General features: G+C 39.5%; 3 protein-coding genes across 3 annotated transcripts; 2 read left to right on the forward strand and 1 right to left on the reverse strand.

The window, feature by feature from the left end:
* Positions 1–53: 53 nt before the first annotated feature.
* LOC110056081 (uncharacterized) lies at positions 54–2,278 on the reverse strand. Its single transcript, XM_020762520.2, has 2 exons — positions 1,871–2,278; positions 54–775 (listed from the first exon to the last, which is right to left on the reverse strand). The coding sequence occupies exons 1-2, from the start codon at positions 2,186–2,188 to the stop codon at positions 452–454; spliced, it is 642 nt and encodes a 213-aa protein (XP_020618179.2). The 5' UTR covers positions 2,189–2,278; the 3' UTR covers positions 54–451.
* Positions 2,279–4,396: 2,118 nt separating this feature from the next.
* LOC110056178 (brevican core protein-like) lies at positions 4,397–9,408 on the forward strand. Its single transcript, XM_089292138.1, has 4 exons — positions 4,397–4,468; positions 5,733–6,109; positions 7,122–7,272; positions 8,226–9,408. Exons 2-4 carry the CDS (start codon positions 5,741–5,743, stop codon positions 8,603–8,605), a joined length of 900 nt encoding a protein of 299 aa, XP_089148264.1. The 5' UTR covers positions 4,397–4,468; positions 5,733–5,740; the 3' UTR covers positions 8,606–9,408.
* Positions 9,409–9,661: 253 nt separating this feature from the next.
* LOC110056177 (uncharacterized) lies at positions 9,662–20,763 on the forward strand. The gene is made up of 11 exons (XM_089292137.1): positions 9,662–10,381; positions 11,858–11,975; positions 12,427–12,631; positions 12,909–13,126; positions 13,476–13,643; positions 14,122–14,297; positions 15,265–15,412; positions 16,712–16,756; positions 17,391–17,573; positions 18,444–18,611; positions 19,032–20,763. The coding sequence occupies exons 1-11, from the start codon at positions 10,019–10,021 to the stop codon at positions 19,094–19,096; spliced, it is 1,857 nt and encodes a 618-aa protein (XP_089148263.1). The 5' UTR covers positions 9,662–10,018; the 3' UTR covers positions 19,097–20,763.
* Positions 20,764–23,760: the final 2,997 nt, after the last annotated feature.

Genomic DNA, 23,760 nt, shown 5'->3' on the forward strand with positions numbered 1-23,760 from the left:
AAAAATATATTTTGCGAGGAAACAACCCCTTCACAAATACTGCAAACTCGCAATCAAATTAAATAATTTAATTACTATATATTTATATTTACAAAATATTACAAGTACGGTATATGATTTAAAAAATATATTTCTACCAGATAATTTAAAAAGAAAATATTCTGAGTTTCCTTTAAAAGAAAAGAAATATTTAGTCGCCAACACAAACAATAACTGCGTGATCTTAAGAAGGCTCGCGATTCAAATTTTAGAGCAAAAACTGTCTTTTGGGTTTTTCAACAAATCAAGGCTGAAGAGCTTTCCCAGCTTGTTCTTAACCTCCGAGCAGTTTTCACCTCACAGGGTATACGTAGTTCTCAGACGCCTAAAACGCGACTTTCACATTTAGCTCATCTTAGTCAAGTCGTAACTGGTTAAGACCAGATCTTTTTTGTTTCACTGTACTCCGTATTCAGAGAGTCTGTTGTAGTGATGTTGTTGAGCCGTCCAATCTTTCATAACCGTTCTGACGTCGCGCGGAGAAGAAGCAAGCAGCCACGGCAGTGATAACAACAGCCAGCAGTATAACGGCCAGCGGCCACACCACATTGTTCAACACCATTTTGTTGTAGCTTTCTTTTGAAGCCTTCTTGCGGACCACTTGGTCGGGGTCTTTCGGGTTGTAAAAGCATTGTAGGGATGATCCAATAGGGCTGTCACTCTGGCTTTGAAACAACACCAACAGTTTGGAGTCCTTTTCTGTCTCGTCATGGCACTCTTCCGGTTCATAGGTGCACTGGAGATAAGGAACGAAAAATAAAATCAGACACATTACAGATAGACACAGACGTTACGAGCGGATTCGTCACGCAATATTCAATGTAGGGAAGATTTCGTGACAAGTAAACTTTTCACGAATGATCACGCGGAGCTGTGGGTGGACCGGTTTAATACTGCATTCTTTATTTTGAAAGATAACGATTTTTCGGCATTACTATTTGAAGGAATTTTGGATGAAAAAAGAATATTGCTAGAACCAGAAACAATCGAAGTATAATTTGGAACATTGATACATGTTGATATTGTGAAACATAAACACAGAGAGCCAGAAAAGTGCGTGATTGGCTTGTTCTAGCCCAGTGCCCCACCCTGTCCTAAATTCTATTGTGCGTAGCATCACAATTCAACTACAATAAAGATTTGTCCCAAAGTAACTGGGTCCAGGAAAGAAACGCCCTCGTCATTTTTGCATGACATATGAACATTGCGCGTGGCCACGTCACTTCAGTGAAAATTGCATGAAACTCGAAATCGAAATTTTTTACTCAGACAAAACTTGAGGTCCTCCGTTGTCATGAATGCACCAGCTTTGCGTTCGGCTGGGACAAATTGATCGATTGCAACAGATTCTCCTCCGGAATTTTTTTGCGCTCATCAAGGCCGGGCCTGCGTGTTCCCGAAAGGTTAGCAAAAGAAAGCACACGCGTGTCCACGCACGCTTACGCGGTAATTGATTTGTTGGATTAAAAAGACGCCTACAAGAAGCGTTGGAAACAGAAATATGTAAAAAGGCAATACGCTTTCGTATATTAGTGGTGTCTCGTCGGTTTTTAAAGGTAAACAAAAGGCCGTAAATAAAAAGAGAAGAGATTAACTCATTCTCTGAAACAAAGGATATCTAAAGGCCAATTATCCAAGTTATCAAATTTCAAATTGCAACACTGCTAGCTTTCTGCAAAATTATATTTAGAGCGCTAAAATATAGAAAGTGACACTTCTCTCCCACGCGACAAATACAAAAAGTCTTAAATATCCTTCGAAAAAATCCAGTTTTAACAACACAGAATTTGCGAAGGCCCAACAAGTACAAACTGAACAGTTTTGTACATACCTGTTTCTGGAGGCTGTGAAAGTCCTTCCGTAACAACTGGGGCTGCACCTTCGCCAAAGAAACATTTCTGTTCGCGTCTGCTCCACACAAAACATAAACCCTCAAGCACGGATAAGTCGAATGATCACGTGCTTTATGCTGGCATTTTGCTCTAGCTTCCATATTACCAGAAATGATTGTACAGTTTATGGCTTTCAAGCTTTGCTCCTCGCGCGCAGGAAACACTTTGTGTACAGTAATCGCGACCAGAGAAATTGTGCCGATTAGAAATATTCCCACACCAAGCAAAATGGTTACTTCGAGTTTTGTGCAGCGCATGTTGGATTTAATTTGCTAAAATGCACTCTATTTACTCTCTCTGCTCAACACGAACGTACTGTGTGTAGTTTACATGTAACGCGCTTGTTGTGCAATGCCTTTTGTAAACGAAAATTAACACCTTATTCTCTTGCATAATCACCAACGCTTACGTCAATCACGCAGGATGTGATGTGACGCGCGCACAAAGGGTTCTGAGCGATTCAGGTCACGTTTTCCCAAATTATTCCACTCGTCACGCTCAAAAGCTCTCTTCGTGTGTCTAAAGAGAGTACACTCTTTTTTTTTACAAAAATATTGTTTTCTTTTTTTTTTTCGGCCGGGGCTGAATATTCTTATTTTTCTGCCGATTTTAGACAGAAAATATTCCTGTGAGTATACTATGATTATAGCGAATGGCATTTCTGTTTTCGAGTGTCTGTATTTGGAGCCAGCCTGCAGGCATTTAAGCTGATATGACGCACATAACTCCTTGCAGAAATGTTTTTAGGCACCAAACATGCCTCTTTTTGTTGCTTTCTTTGGCTAGAAAGGAAGAATCTTATACGGTTTAGTTAAAAACATATAAAAGTATTGTATTTACAAATTTTCAACACGCAAAATTATGTTTTTTTAAAACATCTCAGCCTCGGGTCTTTCTTAAAATATTCTTTAAGAGTATACTTTTCCTAGTTACTTACTAGGGATTTTTTTTTACAGACAAACCAATTTCGAACCTTTAATTTCTTGAGACTATGAACGCAGGAAAATATCAGCTGGTTGAAATTCTCCTGAACTGAACGTGAGCTTCACGGGAAAATACATAAGATCTCAGCAGGCTATGTATAGGGTGGTGTCTTCAATCGTCGGGGAATATTTCCTGGCTCATGTAATTAATTCTGTATTTTAGACATTTGATGAATATTTTTAGAGGACCCTCCTGGAAACCCCCTCTAGGTGATTGGAGGCTCCTCTTAAAATATTAATTTGGTACTATTATTTTATTTATTTATTTATTACTATTATTATTATTATTATTGTTATTGTTATTATTATTGTTATTGTTATTATTGTTGTTGTTGTTATTATTATTATTATTGTTATTGTTGTTGTTGTTGTTGTTGTTATTATTATTATTATTATTATTATTATTATTATTATTATGTGGGCAAGTTGTCTTGTTTCTTTCCCAGACCTTTGTTACAGAGAACATTGCTATACAGCGACAAATTTTTTACCGCTATTTATCCTGGCGGTTGATCGAGTTTGACACACTTTCTTCCGGTTACCGACGCCACAATTTTGCCACTTCCTTTAATTCGTCTGCATGTGTTGTAGCCGGCTCACATTACTACAACTTTTAAACATACACACGCATCTCAAGAGATCCCGGAACCCAGGCAAGAGTTCACAGGACGGAGAACCCGTTACCCGAGTAAGAATTTAAAGTGTTTTATGACAGACATTGACTTATTTGCTTGATGGAATCTACATAAGTGACATGGAAAATTGGTCATCGTTGGGGTTTTTGTTACCGCGTTTTAGCCATCTACGTATTTTTCAAAGCAAACAAATAGAAACGAAAAAGTTAAGTGAAATATACTAGGAATTAGGTCATCAAGCGTAATTCCAATTTTGGTTTGAAATTGTAAACATTTACGAAAGATATGTATGTTTTTCTAAACCGCATAAATTCTTCCTTTCTTTAAATGGCAAAAATATAGCCAAAAGAAAAACAAACTAAGCACTAGCCGTATGTTCGATGCTAATAATATTTCTGCAAGAAGGTAAGTTATGTGCATCGACCTGCATCATACTGAGGCTTTGATGCCTGCAGACTGGCTCCAAAATTACTTCAACGTCATCAATGTCACTGGATATGAAAGATAATCTGACGTTTTTTCGACATAGTCCGCTTTTTATTCCTATAAGCTAAGAATATTCACAAGAATATTTTCAGCCTAAAATCGGCAGAAAAATAATATTCTTATAGACAAAAAAAAGAGTATAGCCTGCTAAAGCATCCGGTTTTGTTTCGGCTCTCAGAAGAAAGGATGTGCCGTTTAATAGGTTAAAATTATAATCATCAGTTTTTTAATTAATTTTTTTGTGTGCATCAACTTGTCAGTTCAGGTTTCATAACCTGTTTCTAACCGCAGGCTATAATTATACGTCAAGTTGTCATGCGAAACAAACAAAAAAGCATTTGTTCTTTGTCTCCTAGGAAACGTTCCTTGGTTATTAGAACCTTAACATTAACGTTCTCAGAAGAAAAACAACTCATTTATCAAGATCGCCAAGGTAAGTTAAAATTCTCGAACAATTCAGTAATAAGCCGAAGCTGGAATAATTAACTATTTTGATTGCTCTATCATCTGTCATAGATGCTAGATAGCCGAAGTCGAAATATGTGTTCCTGTACATGCATGAGTCAGTTTCACTTCAATGATTTTTTTGCGTTAGTTTTTTTCATTTTCCATCATAAAAACATAGCTTGAATAGACAGGAACCACTGCCAAATGTAAATGTAGAGAACAACGTATGCATATGGAGCAGTGAATTGCGACATTCTTGTAACGATGAATGAAGAAATTTATATCAAGGCCTTAATAACCTCAAAAAATACTAATAAATAACGAATCTACCACCAATCTGAGGGTTTCTACTTGTACGCCACGCAACTGTGTTCAAAATATCTCGCTGTGCGAGCTAGATTCATTTGCAAAATGGCGAAACTTTCGTTACGCACTGCAGTTTGAGCTTTTCCCAGGCAAATTTCGGTACTTTAGCAATTTTTCAGCCAGTTCGAACGGATATTGCCCAACAAAAGCACAAAAGTTAAAAACTTAAATTTTGCTCAAAAGTTACTGATTCTGATTACAATATATAGAAGGCTTGTGGAGATATATATTTCAACGTCAAGCGCTAGCATTAGTTGAGTTCTGTTGTATGGACGTCGATCATCAGAATTAAGGATTGCATGTTAGAAAAGTGCCTACCCGAAGCATATACTGCATAGTCGAAGATATTAGTTTCTAAGCTACTCTGTAATTTCGAGATAAAATAATATCATGTATTTATTTATCTATTTATTTAAATAATTCAAACCTTTATTCAGTCTATATGATTATTTGGCTAGGTCAAGGTTTCTTTCGTATACTCATAATTAATTAATATAAAAAGTAGCCTGTATCCTTAATTGGATCCTCCCTTGTCATCCGCTAACTTGACTTTGGTCGTGTATCCTTCGCTGGTAACCTCAGTTCAGGTTTCAAACGGAGTTACAGGCTTTCCCTACGTAGGCACCTTTGAAAGAAAATTGCCCGGGAAGCCCACGTCCTAACCACGTTAATCACTTCTTCGATTGCTATGTTGCCAGCATGGCTGTCCTGATGGTGTAGTGGTTATCAAACCTGAATACTATGTGGGGGTACGTTCGTTCAAAACCCACTCAGAGCAAAAAATTCTGTTTCAAACCTTTATTTAGTCTATTCATGCCAGCATCATGTAAAATACGGGAACTCTTATACATAGTCTTAATTTTGGTATTTTTTTGGAATTGCAGACCCAGCCATGTTTGGAAGTGCACGTGCGAGCCTAGTGAAGTTTCTGGTCCACGTGTTTCTCTACACATCTCCGTTTCTGGTCACACCTTCTGATGGAAACTGCCCCACAGGCGGATTTTTCTTTGCTGTGGGAAGAAACATGCTTAGTAACCACGCCCTTCTTGGTCACGTGTTTAAAAACGCTACTGTCAGAGAACCAATCAAATGCTTTGAAAAATGCCAGACTGACTGTCGTTGCATCTCATTTAATTACTTGAAAATTGCAAACGAGGACAACTGTCAGCTGAATGAAGAAAACAAAAACACGAAATCCAATGCATTGAGACCAAAGGAAAATTATCAATACTACGATTTAGTTATTGACTACAACATCAAGGTTTGTACATGAGATTTGTTGCTTTGGTAGCAACTGACGAGAAGTAGTTCTAAGAATACCGCTGCGTGACCTCAAACTAACTCTGTCGTGTTGTTAAGGTCGTTCCCCAGTATTGCATTGCGCATCCCTACTGCGCATAATTTCACGCGTGATTAGCGCGCGCGCATTAAAAAATGGCGGCTTTTTTTTTTTACAGCTGGACCTCGCCATAGAGGTAAATCGTCATTTTCTCGCAAACGAGTATGGTGACCTATCATTTTTTTTTTCTGTTGTTTTGAATTGAGTAATAAATTTCTCTGTGTAAAATAAATATGGACCAGTTCTCAGTGTATAACAAAAAGCAATCGTCGGAAACGTGAATTTAGCAAGCAATCGTAACTACAATCATGGTGCTCTTATAAGGATTTATATGGGTATAAACAAGGTGCTTTTGCTCCTAAACGAACATGGGGACCCCTCATTTTTATTGCAAAATTTAAGTTCCTATAATATAAAAAAGCGATAGGCAAAGTTTCACAAAAATCTCAGTGCAGGTTCTATTTCATCGGAATGACCTCAAGGAGAGCTTTTGTTCGAGAGTGAAGCGTGCAGGTTAATTTTGTAAGCTCTGTTGCTTGGAGAAATTGGAAAACCTGTACATAAAGGTTGTCAATTTTAATTTATATAATATATGTCAAGTTATTCTCACATTTTGATTGGTTCTTGCTTATCATCTATTGGAGCACAGACGCATAGAAGACGTCATTAACAATTGTTTTCGTTTCTTTATTACATAAAACAAATAGATTCCATGTTGCGGTGTGTCTGTTCAGTAACAGATCACAGAGGACGTCAAAATGTGGTAAGAACATCAATGACACACTCGGCTATCGCCTCGTGTCCTAGTTTTTGCTCTTAAAATGCCACATTTTGACGTCATCTGTGATCTATTACTAAACGGACGTACGACAACATGGAATGTATTTGTTAATATTCCATTCATTGTCAACCATCAATTATTCAACTTCTACAGGTCGATGTCCAGTTCAACGAATGTCAAAATGGATGCTGCGGAACACAACCTTGCCTTCATGGAGGAACGTGTCACGAGACCTGTGACGTAACGAAGGAACGATTTACTTGCTCTTGCAAGCCTGGGTTCATAGGAAAATATTGTGAAACTTGTAAGGGAACAGTTTTAATTCTAAATGACTTGGAAAAGATGAGGTGACAGCAAACAAGAGAGGATGTTTTGGATCATTCTCTCTTGGTTTTGAAAGTAATCTTTTGGTTTTCGTTTGATGTTGTTTAATCAATTACAACGACCCATGATTTCGTCTACCCATCGCCGGATCCGTTGCATGTCATCGTCTGTCGGTCCGGTGGGGGTGGGGGGTGGTGGCAGAGCTGGGTGAGGGATGGGGTAGGGGGAGTCGGAGGTTAAAGACCTGAAACGATATACGATCAAAGATCTTTATTCGCGAAGTCAAATCTGACGATCTCTTGCCCTCAGTCAATCGCTGATATGTCAAATAACTCTTGAATATAATGAGCATAGGTATGCGGAAACTAATTGATTTGATATCTTGACGTTTGCTAAGAAAGGCTGTCACATTTTATGGAAAAAAAGATTTTTCGACTACAGTCGAACCTCTCAACAACGCCCAACTCGGGGACAGAGTTAACTGGCCTTTGTGGAGAGATGGCAGTTGTTGGCAGAGCAAATCGCCCGAGTGGAACGAAAATATGTGGCCGCTGTAGAGAGGTGGCCGCTGTAGGGAGGTGGCCGCTGTAGAGAGGTGGCCGCTGTAGGGAGGTGGCCGCTGTAGAGAGGTGGCCGCTGTAGGGAGGTGGTCGCTGTAGGGAGGTGGCCGTTAGTAGAGGTTCGACTTGAACGAAACATGTTAACTTCATATGTTTGTCTCAAAGATTAAGCCCTGCATGTCTAAGTATAAGCACTTGTACTGTGAAACTTCGAATGGCTCATTATATCAGTCATCGTTTATTTGATTGTAACATTACTACTTGGATAACCGTAGTAATTCTAGAGCTAATACATGCGAAAAGTCCCGACTTCTGGAAGGGATGTATTTATTAGATTAACTTCATCAGTTAACCTTATTTTCTTTTTAAACAGTCTCCTGTCCCACTGGATGGCTCGAGTTCAACCACTCCTGTTTTATGAAGTTTGAGAATTCGAAATCTTGGCACAGCGCACAAGAAGCGTGTGAAAACTTGAACGGCAGCCTCGCGTCCATTCACAGCACCGAAGAAAACCAGTTTCTCTACGCTCAGCTGTTTTCTAGCTCGCATCTGTGGATAGGATTCAACGATATTGACAAGGAAGGCGTGTTTGAGTGGATTGATAATTCATACGTGTCATTCACTGATTGGGAGGCCGACGAACCGAATGATTATGGCAACAACGAGGACTGTACAGCTATGCAAGCCACACAATGGGGAGATTATCCATGTGTGCATACAAAACATTACCTTTGCCGCATAATGTATGGATGAGAAAAAAGTTTGTGCTACGCACCTAAGGGAGCTCAGTGCCACAAGAACTCACTGTATAACAGTTTAAGCCTAATCAGATGGGGAGTTGAGGAAAAATCGTGGACTATTTTGAAACATTTGAATGAAATACCGATCAACCTTTGTTACTAAGACGTGGTAACGTGATTTTCACAATCTTTATCATTATCATCATCATCATCATTATTATTGTCATCATCATTTATTTCACTCACATAAAAAAGAATCATACATAATAACAACAGTTTTTGATACGGGGAGGAGACCTCCAAAAAACCAACAGGCTTGTAACGGAGGCCACCTCAGTCATTGAAGCAGTGGTATAAATTGTAAGCTCTATGTACGCAACATGACCAATTCATCATCATTTCATTTAAAATTTAATCATCATTTCCTTCAAGGTGGAAAAGTTTGTTGAATCAGTGATAGATGCTGGCTGAGAATTCCAAACTTTAGGACCTTGATAGACTATCGTAAACTGCTTAAGATTTATGTGACAGTAGTGCAATCGATAACGTCTTGCTGTTCCCGTGCCATAATTAGCAATGCACTTGAATATTTGTTGCAATTAACAAGTCATATGTCATGTCATAGAACAGTTCCTTAAACAGTTCCAGTAACTTTGAGTCCACTTCACCAAAAACGCAGTATGAAGTTTACCCTTGACTTATTTCGACTAATGCTAAATATATAGTTTTAAGTTTTTTCGCACTGTATACAATCACGTTTTATTCAGATTCAAATTTAATATAATAATAAAGCATTGGTCATTTCCGATACGATAATACGTTCTTCGGTCCTTGGAAACCCAATATTCTCCAGAGAAAAAAATATATATTTATCCAGATTGACGAGTCTAGAGTAATTACAAGTGATCTTCTATGCTGTACGCTTTGTATTGCATACGAATCACGCGGGAAACTTTTGAACTTAAGAATAAATTTGAATGAGAACTATCCTTGCGACCCATTTTGATCTGGTTCAGTGTTGCTAAGATCAAGCATTAGGCTAGCTAATCTTTAACTTAAAAAAAGAATGAGCTTTGGGTCACTCTGTGATGCCCGCTTTCTGCAACTAAACATATTCGTTCTCTAGTATATATTTTTGTGGCGTCCGGCAAGAATGACTGCCATTGTAAGGTTAAGGAGACCTTGTTTATTCAGGAGTTACAGCCAGCATTGAATGCCAATGTCAGCAGTGAAAAGCTTTTACTTTATCAGGAAAGTATTTCCATTGTGTCACTTTACAAACAGGTTCCGTTTGAAACGTCTTAAATTTCTACTGCAGATGTTTTCTGTCTAGGTTCCAGACCCCATTGATACAGTATAAATAGCTCTTAAAAATATACTTTTGAAAATGTATGTTGACTAGCATACGAAACGTCAAGTTCATAAAATGCATGTTTTTAAAACGTTTATCACCGCTGTTTGTGTTATACCTTTGATTCTATTCATCATTGCTTCTTTCAACTCAGCAAGAGTAAACTGCCAGCATTTTAAAAGAACTAATTCGGGAGTAAGTTTTGCTCAGTTTGTGGGCAATCCATTTACAAGACTAAATGCTTCATTGCTAGCAACTTTGCAGGTTTCGAGTCTTGGTGAATGTACCTTCGAATGCATCAACCATCACGACTGTTTCTCTGTTAACTTCGGTAACCGAGTCCATGTAACACATACATGTGAGTTGATAAACAGCGACAAGTTTAACCAGCCAGACAGGTTTGCTATCAGCCAGGAGTTTTACCATTACAATATTAAGGTGGGTTGAGATAGCTTCAAGTTCCTCCTGTTATTCTTAAGAGTTCCGAGTGAATAAACGTTATGTCATGCTTTGGGGAATTATCGTAACTAATTATTGCAACGATGATAGCGGAACTTCATTAATAAACTTTGCAATCCGGTGGTTTTGAAAGCTAACTACATGCTTCCATTTATGAGTAATATCTTTAATTTTCTCAACAGTGATCAACACCAGTATTCTGTAAATTTGATGTTTATTGTAAAATTCGTTCGTGGCGCATGGGTTGTTTTCATAACATTTATAAAAAAAGTATATTAATCGGAGAAACTAATAGAGTTTTGGCAACTTTATTCTTTCTGACAGTTTTTTTTAAACAATATTCGTGCGGGTTTAACGTTTCTTAATACTGAGCCGGACATTATATCCTAGAGAAATAAAGAACTCTTGAACCTAAATCAGCTAAATCTACTCTCATTTGAGCGACTGCAAACAACAAAGGTTCCACACTATGTGAAAAACCTAGAAAATAGGGATTCCTTCCCATAAAAACCGTCTAAAAATTTATTAAAGGACGTTAAGTACGGTTTTAGAAAAGATCCATCTTGAAAAAAAAAGGCAAAATAGAATCTTGTTTTTACAATTGCGACCTTCAGCAGCCAATATGTTAGTTCGGCTTATTAAAAATTTAGCACTTAGAACTTTAAACTGTCCACCATTTATTTGATAAACGCCAGCAAAGTCAAATTAGTTATTTAGAAATTTATATTTTCCTTTCTTCTGTCCCTTCAGATGGGTTGTGTTTAAAAATGAAATCAAGCACTACTTAATTTAGTTCAAAATAAATCTCCTTGCAAGAACGTTTCTGCTCCAGGCGCTGGGAGAAATTTCGACAAAACCCCCACTAATTTAAATTTATTTATTTAAATAGTGTTGTCTCCCATTTTAATTTAGAACTATAAATTTAACTTGAACACTGATCGGATATAAACAGTAATAATACTGTTAGTGCTTTAGAACTTTAGAAAGAGCTTAAATAAAACAGTCTCAAAGGACATTTGCAGATGGTAGAACCTAAGACGATAATGTCAAAATAAGCTTTTCAATCTTGAATCTCTTTTTGTTAGCCTTCAAAATTTGCATGCTTTTAAGTAAACAAGTACAGGTAGCCCTCAAGCAGCCATCTGTCATGGACAATAACAACTAGCAACTACTTACCCTAACCATAAACAGGGATAGAGGGATTATTTTATTACAAGGATATTAAACACTGACGTCTGAGCGAGCTGTGTAGAAACATGGGGCGATAACGAATTGAAAATGATGATGGTAACGGTTTCCACGCTTAGACTGAGTTATAATTAAATGTGTATGAAGGAGTATACTCATTTACAGAGATGCTCAATAGACAGCAGTCACCAAACATAAAAGCGGATGTCATAAGTAGAGAAACGACACAATGACTGTCACCGTTCTTCTCTTCTTATTCTCTCAAAGACACCTTGCATGTCGAATCCATGCAGAAATGGTGGCACATGTCAGCCGATCTATGACAGGGAGGATTATCGATGCATATGTCCATTGGCGAATCTTGTTGGGAAAAATTGCGAAAATTGTGAGTAGTATACAAGCTCGAAACTGGCCTCCTTACGCAGGCGCTCTTTGGGCTCGTCATAAATCCTCACGTATAGTCACGCATTCATTGATCAGTATGGTGAAGAAAAGATTGCGTGGTATGAAAGTCCTAAGATTCTCTGCGTAGGACACTGGTTATCAGAACTTGATGTTTCCATGGAAACCATACTTTCATCATGACTTCTATAAAATCATTTAAACATATCTTCTGTTTAACTGGTTAAGGCATTCAACTTCATCAGTTCGCTGGTTTACATATCTAGGGAAAATCTGTGACGTTCATCAAGGTTTGGTGTCCAGCTTCTATTCTTCACCTTTGCTACGCCACAGTCGAATAACACTCTTATTGTCTTAAGTTGTCAAGTGTTGTCTTGATTTTCTTCAATCTCAGTTGCAGTTATTTTCAATAATCATTCGCTTTCTTCTTCAAGTGTTATGCAACGATGAGACCTTAGACGTCTGCACAAAGGTGACATTTTCGTGGGAAGTAGAATCTAAAAACTCACAGAATGCTGCGTTCTCCGGCTGCGACTCCGCTCAGATCAATAAAGGAGATGAATTGCTTTTTATGATAACCAGAGGAAGTTTGTCCGACTATGGGAAGTACGAAATCTTGAAAGTGGAAGAAGTCAAAGGGTGAGTACTTCCATTTATACATGAATTTTATTCTTAATATGTCGAGTCTCTATAAATCAATGAGTTACCTTCGACGTTCGGGAGTTCAGGGTGATTTGAGACAACAATTCTGAAACACAGCAGGAAGAAAAACACAAAAAAGAATTACTGTTAATGAGTTGTTCGTTTCATCCTCCCTTCCCCCTCCCCTCCCAGCACCTCTGTTTCATCCTCCTTTTGCAATTCGAATGGCGTTAATGTAACGATGTTCTTCGTCTATGTTTTTTCTTTCGTAAAGTTGCAACGTCACATTGAGCAATGCCTTCACCCACCAAGAGATATCTGGTGGCAATTATGAGATTGCTCAATTATTTCCAAGTTATGACAAAGTCACACTGAGCAACAACTGCATTCTGACATGTCGACAGCAAAGCAATGGACATGGCGGGATCCTGGCTCTAAGAGCGAAAAGAATGAATATCGATGGAACCTCCAAGATATTAACTACTGGAAAAGGTATACCGGGTAAATTGTCGCGATTCCTCGAAATTATAATGAGTCAGTTGGTCAGTCGGTCAGTCAGTCAGTCAGTCAGTCCGTCAGTGAGTCAGTCAGACAGTCAGTCAGTCAGACAGTCAGTCAGTCAGTTAGTCAGACAGTCAGTCAGTCAGTCCGTCAGTCATTCAGTCCGTCAGTCAGTCAGTCAGTCAGACAGTAAGTCAGTCGGTTGGTTGGTCGGACGGTCGCTCTGTCAGTCAGTCAGTCAGTCAGTCAGTTATTCATCCATTCCCTCATCCACTGACCCACGTATGTGGAGGTCGAAGTCCATCTGTTACTGCATTAATGAATGTACTGTCTTCGTTAGGTTTCCGTGGTGGACAAGGTGGTGACTCTAGGGGTGGGGGTGGTTATGGCGGCGAATCATTCCTCCATCTTGTGACAGGAAACAATGGAAAAGGAGGAGATATTTCCGGAACCTCCTGGACTGTAAACACAAACGGACTTGGAGGTGGTGGTGCAGGGGATACATCCGGTCAGTTCCTCATTGTTATTAACAATGATGTGATTGTTAACCGTAAATTTGTGAAAAAAGTGATCTGATCAACATGACACGAGCGTGGGACAAAGAAAAAATCTAACTCCAGGAATCGAACCATCCACTGAGCTACGAGAACTCATGGAGAGCACGCCCATTTAACTGAGTTTATATGTAAGAGGCGTCTTGCATACTGCTAGGATCAGCACTGTACAGGACGCTTTTGCAGGACGCCTGTCACCTACGAACTCAGTTAAATGAAATTGCTCTCCATGAGTTCTCGTAGCTCAGTGTATAGAGCGCCCGCCCGGTGTTCAGGAGGTCATGGATTCGTTTCCAGTCGGGGACTCAGATTTTTCCTTTGTCCTACGCTCGTGTCATGTTGATCAGTTCACTTTTTCATATTTCATTATCGAGCTTAAAATTCACCATGTTAATTCACTTATCAAACCACAAACTTGTTGTTAATATTCAGGTAGCCAAGGAGGTCCCGGAGGATGGAATGCCGGAGGGGGAGGGGCTGATTCTGCTATTAATAGTGATGACGGTGCCGGTGGAGGGGGAGGAGGTGGCCATTTTTCTGGTGGTGGGGGTGGTGGTGGTGGAGCAGGTTGTAGTGATGGAGGGAAAGGAGGAACAGCATCTACTGTTGTAAGTAAACAAGTTTTTATGTTGGTACGTTTCTTTGTCTTCTTGTTTACTTTTCCTTTTTGTCTACTTGAGTTTTTTTCGTATTTCAATTCTGATCAAGATCAGAATAAGCAGAATTCAATTCTAAACACGATCGAAATTTTATAACAACGATGCTGGCAATGTTGCTTCTACGTAATGGTTGTAATTGGTTATAAAATGCATCCAATTTTCCAAGATGATAGCTGATCATTTATCTTACGCTGATCAGTAATTGATAACAAGCAGTATCTGACATTCCGCCGTCCCGCGTGTATGAACGGTTAGAGAACCGACGATAATTCCAGTGTAATTAGCTATATTCTTTGTAGCTGATGAAGGGGAACCTTCAGTAAAAAGCTGACACCACTGAGACCAGAAAATGTGACCACTTGAGACAGGGATCCGCTTACGTGAGGCCAGAACACGTAGTGTTCGGCTGTGACTCTGATCATGCATGCAAACTGGCAATCATAAATGCCTCATATTAGTTGGGGTAGCATAATGATAACAATAACTTTATTAATCGAGGGAAACACTTCACAGTCGTGGACTGAGAAACCTGTGGCCCTCACCTAAATAACAACAATAAACAATGAATAAAAATATATAGAATTATAATAATTTTAAAATGTCTTACCATGAGCAATCAAATGTTTTGGACCACTGGTGATACGATAGTGAAAATGACACGCACGCTAAGGGTTAAAACAAACTCCGCAAAAGACAACGTGCTATATAACCAAACGTTTCATAGATTCTACTGGTTTTAATTGGAAAATATGATACTTGAAATGTGACGTAAAACTTAAAAGGGCTGATATAGTTCGTCGCGTTTTACCTCCCATCCCCCCACCAAAAAAACCGCGGAGATTGTTCAATTTCAGAGTTAACCCGGACCATTGCTATAATTACCAACTACAATAGATTTTGTTCTGCTTTTTTTCAGATCGGTACTTACGCTGGGGGTGGGGGAGTGTCAGACTGTCCTGGGGCAGCTGGTGGGAATGGAGGTCAGCAGGGGCAGCCTGCACAAGGTCCCTGTGGTTCATCAAAAAGCGGGAAAGCTGGGAACGAAAGTCTTGGGGGTGAAGGAGGTAATGTCCGAGTGGTTTAAGCGTTTAGTTTTGTGAAATTAAAGCCTAAAAAAATTCAGGCTTGAACGGGATTCAAACCCATGTGACTTCTGCGATACCGGTGCAGTGCTCTACCAACTGAGCTATCAAGCCAACTGGGAGCTGGTCACGTTATGAGCTCGTAATATACCCGTAGATGGCGAAGAATGCAAGTGAAGAATGAAAGATCATAATATTTGAACTACAGTCAAAGAGAATAATGATTGATCATCGCAATTATACATAGAACTTACGCAGTTGTGAAATTACAGCCTGAAGAAAAAAAAAATCAGGCTCGAATGGGATTCGAACTGATAGCTCAGTTGGTAAAGCACTACACCATGCAGTATCGCAGAGGTCATGGGTTCGACTCCAGTTTAGGCCAGAATTTTTTTCAGGCTTTAATTGCACAACTTCTTAAGTTGTGCGCGTAACTGCGATGATCATTGATGTCTTCATAACTTTCTCCGCAGTTTAAATATATGATTTTTCATATATTCACTTGCACCATCCCCCCTTGTCATCAACATGTAATGTAACTGTTTCAGTCTGATGAAGGAACATGACCTCATCTGACCTAAGAATTTGTTAATCTTAAGGTGTCTCCATAGGGTAATCATTTATGGCGATGCGCGGGCAAATGTTGTTTTGAATGCTGTTTTTGCATTCGTTTTCACACTTAGTCTTTTCAACCTTATTACATATAATAAGCAATGATTAAATAGCATTTTGCTATCATCTCTGTTAAAATTTTGGGATTTAGTCTTGAATTATAAATGCCCAAACAAATGTGTTTTTTACTGTTTTTATGGCTTTATTTGTGATTTTCATGAATTTCCTTTGGTGAAATCTTTCAAAACTTTCACATCACATCGCTTCCAGTGGGATACGAATTTTAAACACGAAAAAAGTAGGGTTTGTAAAGGCAGTTTTTTCGATATTTTCAAATTTCTGTCTTTTACCGCTGCAAAAAAATCTGGTCTTATAGATTTCCCTGAAAAACGAGCTCCGACTAAAATAAACTATTTACTACCAATCTGCCGAATTTAACGGAATTTCACCAGAGGAAACGCGAGAAAATTCACTGTCATTTTTGCTTTTTGTGCTCATGTTGACGTAATAAAATATCGGAAGACACTGACGTTTTCCTCCGAGCGCGCGCAGATTACTTGAGCTTCCGTCCTCAGCGCGCGTGCGATCGTAAAACTATAGGGAGCTACTTTAAGCATGAAGGTTTTTACGAGAAAGTTATCACACGTAGGCTTTTAATTTTTTTAACAGGTGACTCGACTTGTGGTCCAGCTTGGGGCGGAGGCGGGGCAGGAGGTAAGACTGCATGACTATGGTAGTTTTAGCTTTAACTTTGGTCGTTGTTTAACAAGTGGTAACAATGCTAAGAATCTTTCCCATATAAAGAGTCCTTATAACTTAAAACGTGTTCGCAATACCGGAAGACTTCAAGAGGACTGACAGAAATCGCTTCAAGGATACGGAACCTAGGTTTCCGATCGCAACGTTTTTATTTAAAGTGATTTCAATGTAGGCAGGTAAGGTAACTTGCAAATGAGCCAAGTGGCCTACCAGTCCGGCGCTTAACTCTGGTTTCTGTAGCATGAAGCGACTAGGAGTATTTCTTGTCCCCCCTAGATGGGATGCTAGTTGTAAATTTCTGTCTATTTCTGTCTATTGCGTTTATAGCACAGGTAATAACAACTCCCAATTCATCTACACTTGCCGTTAGTAACTAACAAATAAGCTAACGAGATGATTTCTAAAGTAACTGTCTGACAAAATGACTACTAGCTATCTATAATGTCTAACTAAATGAATGGCTCAAAAAAAACAAATAAAGAAATAACTAAATTAGTCGCTAAAACCAACTAACTGCTGACTGGCACAGTCTGATTGATCTTCGTATTTTAGACGGATTATTTTAAATGTTTTTCTCAATGTTCTTTAGGTGGAATGCAATTCGGCAACACAGACTTTACCAAACGACTAAGCTACGGTGGGGGAGGGGGTGGTGGAGGTGGTTCTGCCCATGGAGATGATCCAAACTCTGGGGGTAGGGGAGGACATGGTGGTGGTCTGGTTTATCTTCTACTCGAGGAGCTGACGCTTGATGGCGCGATTGAATCTAAAGGTGATACCCTACTGCTGAGTGTGTAACCGTTTTACTTGCCTCTTTCTTCCTATCCTTGTTTTCAGGTTTTCTTTTCAGTCTATCCCCCACCCAACACCCCCACACCCCTCACACCCATCATTCCCCACTCGGATGGGTGCAGTACTGACGCATTGTTTTCGGAGACCACCCAGCAAAATATTGGCGGTAGTTTGCGCGATAAACTCAGCTAGTAACAAACACAATTCAGTCTTGTTTAGTATCATATATAGTTCAGTAAGTAATATGCAGCAATCAATAGGTCATGTTCGTATTCTCAATATTGGGCTGAAACTCCCATACGTTAACACAACCACTTACGGTCTTCATTCCTTCAGATGCACTTCTGCAAACATGTGGAATAACCTAACAGAGGACCTGAGGTCAATAACGTCCTTGAATGAGTTTAGAGCTAAATTACACCAATTTTCTTTCGAAAATCTATGCAATTGTGACTTATGCAAATAGTAGTTAATTGTGCTGTATATAATATACGATTTTATTTTTTATTTTTATTATCAATACTATTTTATTTATTTATTTATTTATTTATTTATTTATTCCTTTATTTATTATTTTCACGGAGAAATTAGCTATACAGTTACTCTTGTAAATCCGAGGTGAAATAAAGGTGATGTATGTAACTAGCTTGCAATAGAGGTTCGTGCGGGGAATATCATTAAAAAGACATAAATGTTATTTGCATTTAAAGAGACTCCCCGCATTAGCCTCGGTTGCAAGCTAGTTCCAGTCCAATGCCGAGAACACGAAAAAGCCCTATTATACTTGAATTGCGCCCAAAAGTCCAACATGAATTTTCTTTTTTTCATTTCAACTTTATCTTTAATAAAGGTGAAGATGGAGAATGTCTCAGTATGACGTCACACAGATCTGCCCCAGGAGGGAGTGGTGCGGGAGGAAGTGTCGTTATCATTACCAAAACATTGCATGGAAATCCACAAGGCAGAATATTTGTTCAAGGAGGGGTTCCTGTAAAATGTGCCTTTGGTGCTGGAGGAGGTAAGTCAACTTTTATATATCGAGTGCATTTCACTCTCTTAAATTCTTCTGTCAACGATGACGTCAGGGTGACGAAGACAGCGACGTGGACAATGCTGACGCTAACGAAGACAATAACAACGAAGATCAAAATAACGACGACGAAAACGACGACGACTGATAACGGAGGCGACAACACCCTGTGTACACCAAGTGTTCCAACTAGACATTTTTTGCACTAGCAACTAAGAAGCGGCGAATAAACTTACCAATGCAAGATGACATTTTACAGCCTCGTCATTTTACACTGGCGGGCAGGAATAGCTAGTCTGATACAAAAAATATATATATATATTTGATGCAATGTGTCTGTTTCAAAGACCAAATCTGAAGAAGAAAACATTTCTTCATTAACGTGTTTTTGTTACTTTTTTCTCCAAGGAGGGGGAGGTGGCATTGGTCGCTGGGTGGTGAAGACAGAAGACTCGCTGTTGAAGTCTGGATAGCCGCTGACAAATCCAAGCCAGACCATTTTTTATAACTGAATGATGGTGTAAACGTGTGCTTCACGGGAGAATACTTCAAATCTCAGCAGATTATACATACGGCGGTGCCTCAGTTCCATGCAAGCATCATTTAGGTTCGTCGCGGAATATTTCCTGGCTGATGTGGGCAAGGCTAACAAGCCCTAAAGGCTTCCCACAAGCCTATATAGACTGTAAAAAACGCGTTATTGAACTAATGATTGGTATTTCTATTTGTCTGACGTCCTGATTCTTTCCCAGACCTTTGTTACAAAGAACTTTGTCATACAGTAACAATTTCTCACTGCTATGTATCCAGGCCTGCTAAATTTGAATGCACTGAACCTGAAACTCTCCTATTTCGGACGCCACAACTCGTCTTTATGTGTATTGCTCATTAGCTCACATTGTCACAAAATTTAAACACACACACGCCTATCCCCCTCTATCAGAAGAGCAGCCTAAATACCCAAGCTTTAGGAATCTTAAGTAAAGATCTTGACATCCGTTTTTAGTTTTTCCTCCCATATCATTAAGGACCTCAAGACATGATTGATCATCGTAGTTATACACAACTTAAGCATGCAGTTATGAAATTAAGCCTGAAAAAAAAAATTGAGGCTAAAACGGGATTCGAACCCATGACCTCTGCGATACCAGTGCAGTGATCTTCCAACTGAGCTATCAAGCAAACTGGGAGCTGGTCACGTTATGAGTTCTTTATATACTGCGGAGAAAGATATGAAGACCTGATCATCAATCAAATGTATGATATTGCATATATTCACTTGTTTCGTGAAAGACCTTTACTCTGATTCTCAGCATGAGGAAGTTTTCTGGGAACAATCTGAATTTGAAGCACTTGTTACCTTTCCAGAAATTGTAGGGAGCTTTTTTCTCTCTCGCAAAAACGATATTTTCATCTCTTCGAAAACAACAGCCACTTTTTTCCCAGACGTATCAAGAAAACCGGCTCAACATTGATAACAATAGGTATTGTTATAAGACCTAAAATTGGTCTTATATGGTCATCTTGAACAATGGCGGTATAAACTTCTAAATGCCCGCGGGAGTTTTTGAAATTTCCGATTACTATACGAGCGCGAAATTTAAACGATCGGAAAGACTGAACGGAAGACAAATTCTACTCAGGGGAGATGGTATTGGTATAATCCTGTCGGTGCAAATAGCTGCGCTGGGGTGGCTGGTGGGGTGGCGGTTGTACACATGTATTTAAAAGTGAAAGTAAAAGCTGCCGACAAGTAAGGCATCTTTTTGCTTTAAAATTGCTCTATCCTGGTAAACTCACCACGCGTGGAAGTGAAAGCGACGTTCGCATTTGGCTAGATTGCGAACAGGCTCTCTTTCGCTCGAAAACCCATAAGATCAGTGTAGGATGAACGCGAAAATAGCGAGCGCGATAATCGAGCGGCAAAGCCGCTCGTTTCGTGCTCCCGCTGTTTCCGCGTTCGAACCACGGATTGAAAAGCAGGAGGAGAGACTGCTTTCAGTCGAGCATTCGGCCAGAGATTAATAGCTCTTAACAGCGCTTCGAAGCTCGCGCATCTTTCCTCGCCGACCGATTGATGTCCACAGCGATTTCCAGCGGAAAGAAATCAGGGAAAAAATAATTAAAATTACAGACGCGATGTTTTGGGTAGCGTTTCTCTGCTCTTTAATAACTTTCGCTTTACTCTCAACGTATTGTTTTGTGAATCACGACTCCACCGTTCTAGATCTGTTTACTAAAATTGAGTTCATTCAAATGCCGCTCTTCATTCATCAGGGTAAGTGTTCTTTTATTAGTATGCATGATCACACCTTCGTTTGCTGCGAGCTTGATTGAAAACAACGGCGCTCTTTCAAAACTAAAAAGTCACACCTCTTTTATAAAGTGCCGCGCGCTCGACTGCAAACAGTTGAGTCAAAATCTGGACGCTCCGCGAACACTAAAAAAATTGAAAAAGAATAACTTCCATGACGATTGCCAGGTTTCAGAGAAAGATTTATACGCGCGAAAACAGCCTCGGAGGCATTACAATTTCAGCTGGCACTTTCATTAAAACATTTCAATTTTAATATTTTAGTGTTCGTGTCTTATTAATTATTTACAAAAGCATTGTTATATATATATTAACGACCCCAAAAAGACACTCAGTACAGAGCTCAGTAAGCATGTTTGGTATTTGAGGGAAGCAAAGTTGAAATTTAAAATCACCTGGAAGATTTTAAAACAAACCTCTCCTTATAGCCCTGTCTCTAACCGAGGTAATTCATGTGCCTGTAAGAGAAATATTTTATCATTTGTAGGCCTGAACTGGCGACCTTGAACAAGTGTAATGAGCTGGTCACTTCCTGCAGGCACGTAAACAAGTTTCTCCTAAAGAACTTTAAGCCCCCAATTGCGATACGCTAGCAACTGTTAAAATCCGAATTCCGCGCGCTAGCAACGGGTAAAATTCAAATTCCGTGCGCGCAAGTGCGTCTACAATCAACGAGTATTGTAACGATCTTTTCATTTGGCTATTTTATCTGATGAGTGCTGCACTTCTTCGTACGATATGAAACTAGTTAGTGATAAAATGCCAAGTCATACCTTCTGTTGATATCATCACCTGGATTATATATTCCATATCATGTAAGTTCGAGGTGACGATTAGGCCAACTAATAGCTAAGTCCATTAATCTTATGTCGTAGGCGCTTGTCTCATAAGATAACCATTTTTAATTGGCTTAGTGTTAAAATTTCGTATTAAAGGAAGTTTAGGGACCGTTCATTTTTTCTAAGGTAGGGGGGGCTGGTGGGATTTGGGGGGGGCCATGCGAAAAAAAATGGCTTTCGAGGGGGGGCCATCCCAAAAAAATAAGGGAAAAAGGGGGGGTCACGTGAAATATTTTAGTAAAACTTTAAAATGGCATAATGTTTGAATATCAAAAAAATTGCTATAGAATAAACATAGAAGGCAGGATATAAATTTATTACAAACTTTCCTTCTGCTTTAAAAAAACGTTTGGCGACAAAAAGCATTTGTAGCTACTGAAAAGAAGTATTTAACACTGTTATTTTCGAATGCAACTTTCACTGGCACTCATCTTCATCTCCGCTGTCGTCGAGTTCTTCGTCGCCGCTTGTGCTGCTATGGGAGTCTCTTTCACCAATGCTGTAAGAAGCAGCAATGCTTTCCGCCAGAGTGTACTCTTCAGGGTACATGAAGGTGTAAACATAATCTCTGACTTCCTGCTCAAGGTTGGTGGTGATTCTGCTTCTTGCAGCATTGGTGAAATAATTCCCTTCCAAGAGCTGTGCGATGTATGGCCCATCTCTTCTAAATATCGACGTGGCAACATCCTCAACTTTAAGACACTCTTCCGGGACGGCCGTTCTAGGAGGGTACACAAGGCATTGTGGAAGATCATTTCCTAGCGGGTTTCCAACACAGATTCCATCAACTCGTTGGACGTTGTTTTCAGTCCGCTTCCTCTTTCTTTCATTTGACTTTCTGCGGTTTTCTTTTTTTCTTCTCCTTTTGTTGATGTGCTGTTTGAGTATGCCTTTGAATATGCTGTTATAATTGCTCTTCTTATTTTCTAGTGCTTCCATGTCCTGCGTGACCTTCGTCAACTTAGCTTCTGTACATTTGATCTGTTTTACATTAAAACTGTGGGCAAATTCTTCGCCCTGCTTTAAAGCAAGCCCATTGGACTGAAAGAGTGTGGAATCGTGTTCCTTTACATCTTTCAATATGACATTCAACTTTTCCACCATTGATCTGTGCTCTTTGATGGAGAAGTTCAGTTTTCTTCCATCACTGGGCTTCAACTGGTACCCTTGCATGGAAAACTTACTCGCCCTTTCTGAACAGCCATCCGCACCTAGAAAAATTGCTTCTTTTGCATGTAAGATGTCAAACTGCCTGGATCGTTCAGCTGTAAACCTTTTCTTAAACGACTCGTCGCTTTCGCCATTATTGCGCATTTTGGAATGAGCCTCTTTCATGATGCTCATGTAGTAATGCGCTCTTTCCCCGATTGGATTAACAATATAAAGAAGAAAGAGCATGGAAGTGGCAGGCTGGTTTTATCTGACCCAGAGAGCGTTGCTCTATTTGCAGATAAGTTTATTGCCAAATCGAAGTTTGTGGTGGATTATCTTCAGCATCTCGAAGTGCTGGCATTTAAAAGGAAAAAGAGAGTAGAAGAAAAGGCAAAGTTAAGTAGGGAGGAGGATTATCCTTGGACTGAGTTGTGCGAAGATCTAACCAAGCTTAAAAAGCTACGTGTTCCAGAACTAAACAAGTACTCAAACCACCACGGGCTGAAGCAGCATTTGAAAAGGAGCAAGAGTGAGAAAGTAAAGGCAATTGTAAGACATTCATGCTCGCAGCAGAAGAGTCCTCTCAGAGCTGGCCAACCAACACTGAGAAATGCCAGGACATTGACACAAAATGACAACAGGGCAAGTGCTGACAGCAGTGAAACGGATGAAAGTGACAATGATGAGTATGACAGTGATGCCATTGACTCTGGGGGAGAGGATGACTCAAGTGACGTCATTCTTGCATTCATCAATTCAGATGAGGAAGATGCCAATGAGAGGCCAAATGCCACACGCGAGGGCGAGCCATAACTAGGAGATCCGAAATTGA

Source organism: Orbicella faveolata, unplaced genomic scaffold (genome assembly GCF_042242905.1).
Source record: "Orbicella faveolata isolate gen_17 unplaced genomic scaffold, um_ofav_v1 contig_24, whole genome shotgun sequence".
Classification (NCBI taxonomy): domain Eukaryota; kingdom Metazoa; phylum Cnidaria; class Anthozoa; order Scleractinia; family Merulinidae; genus Orbicella; species Orbicella faveolata.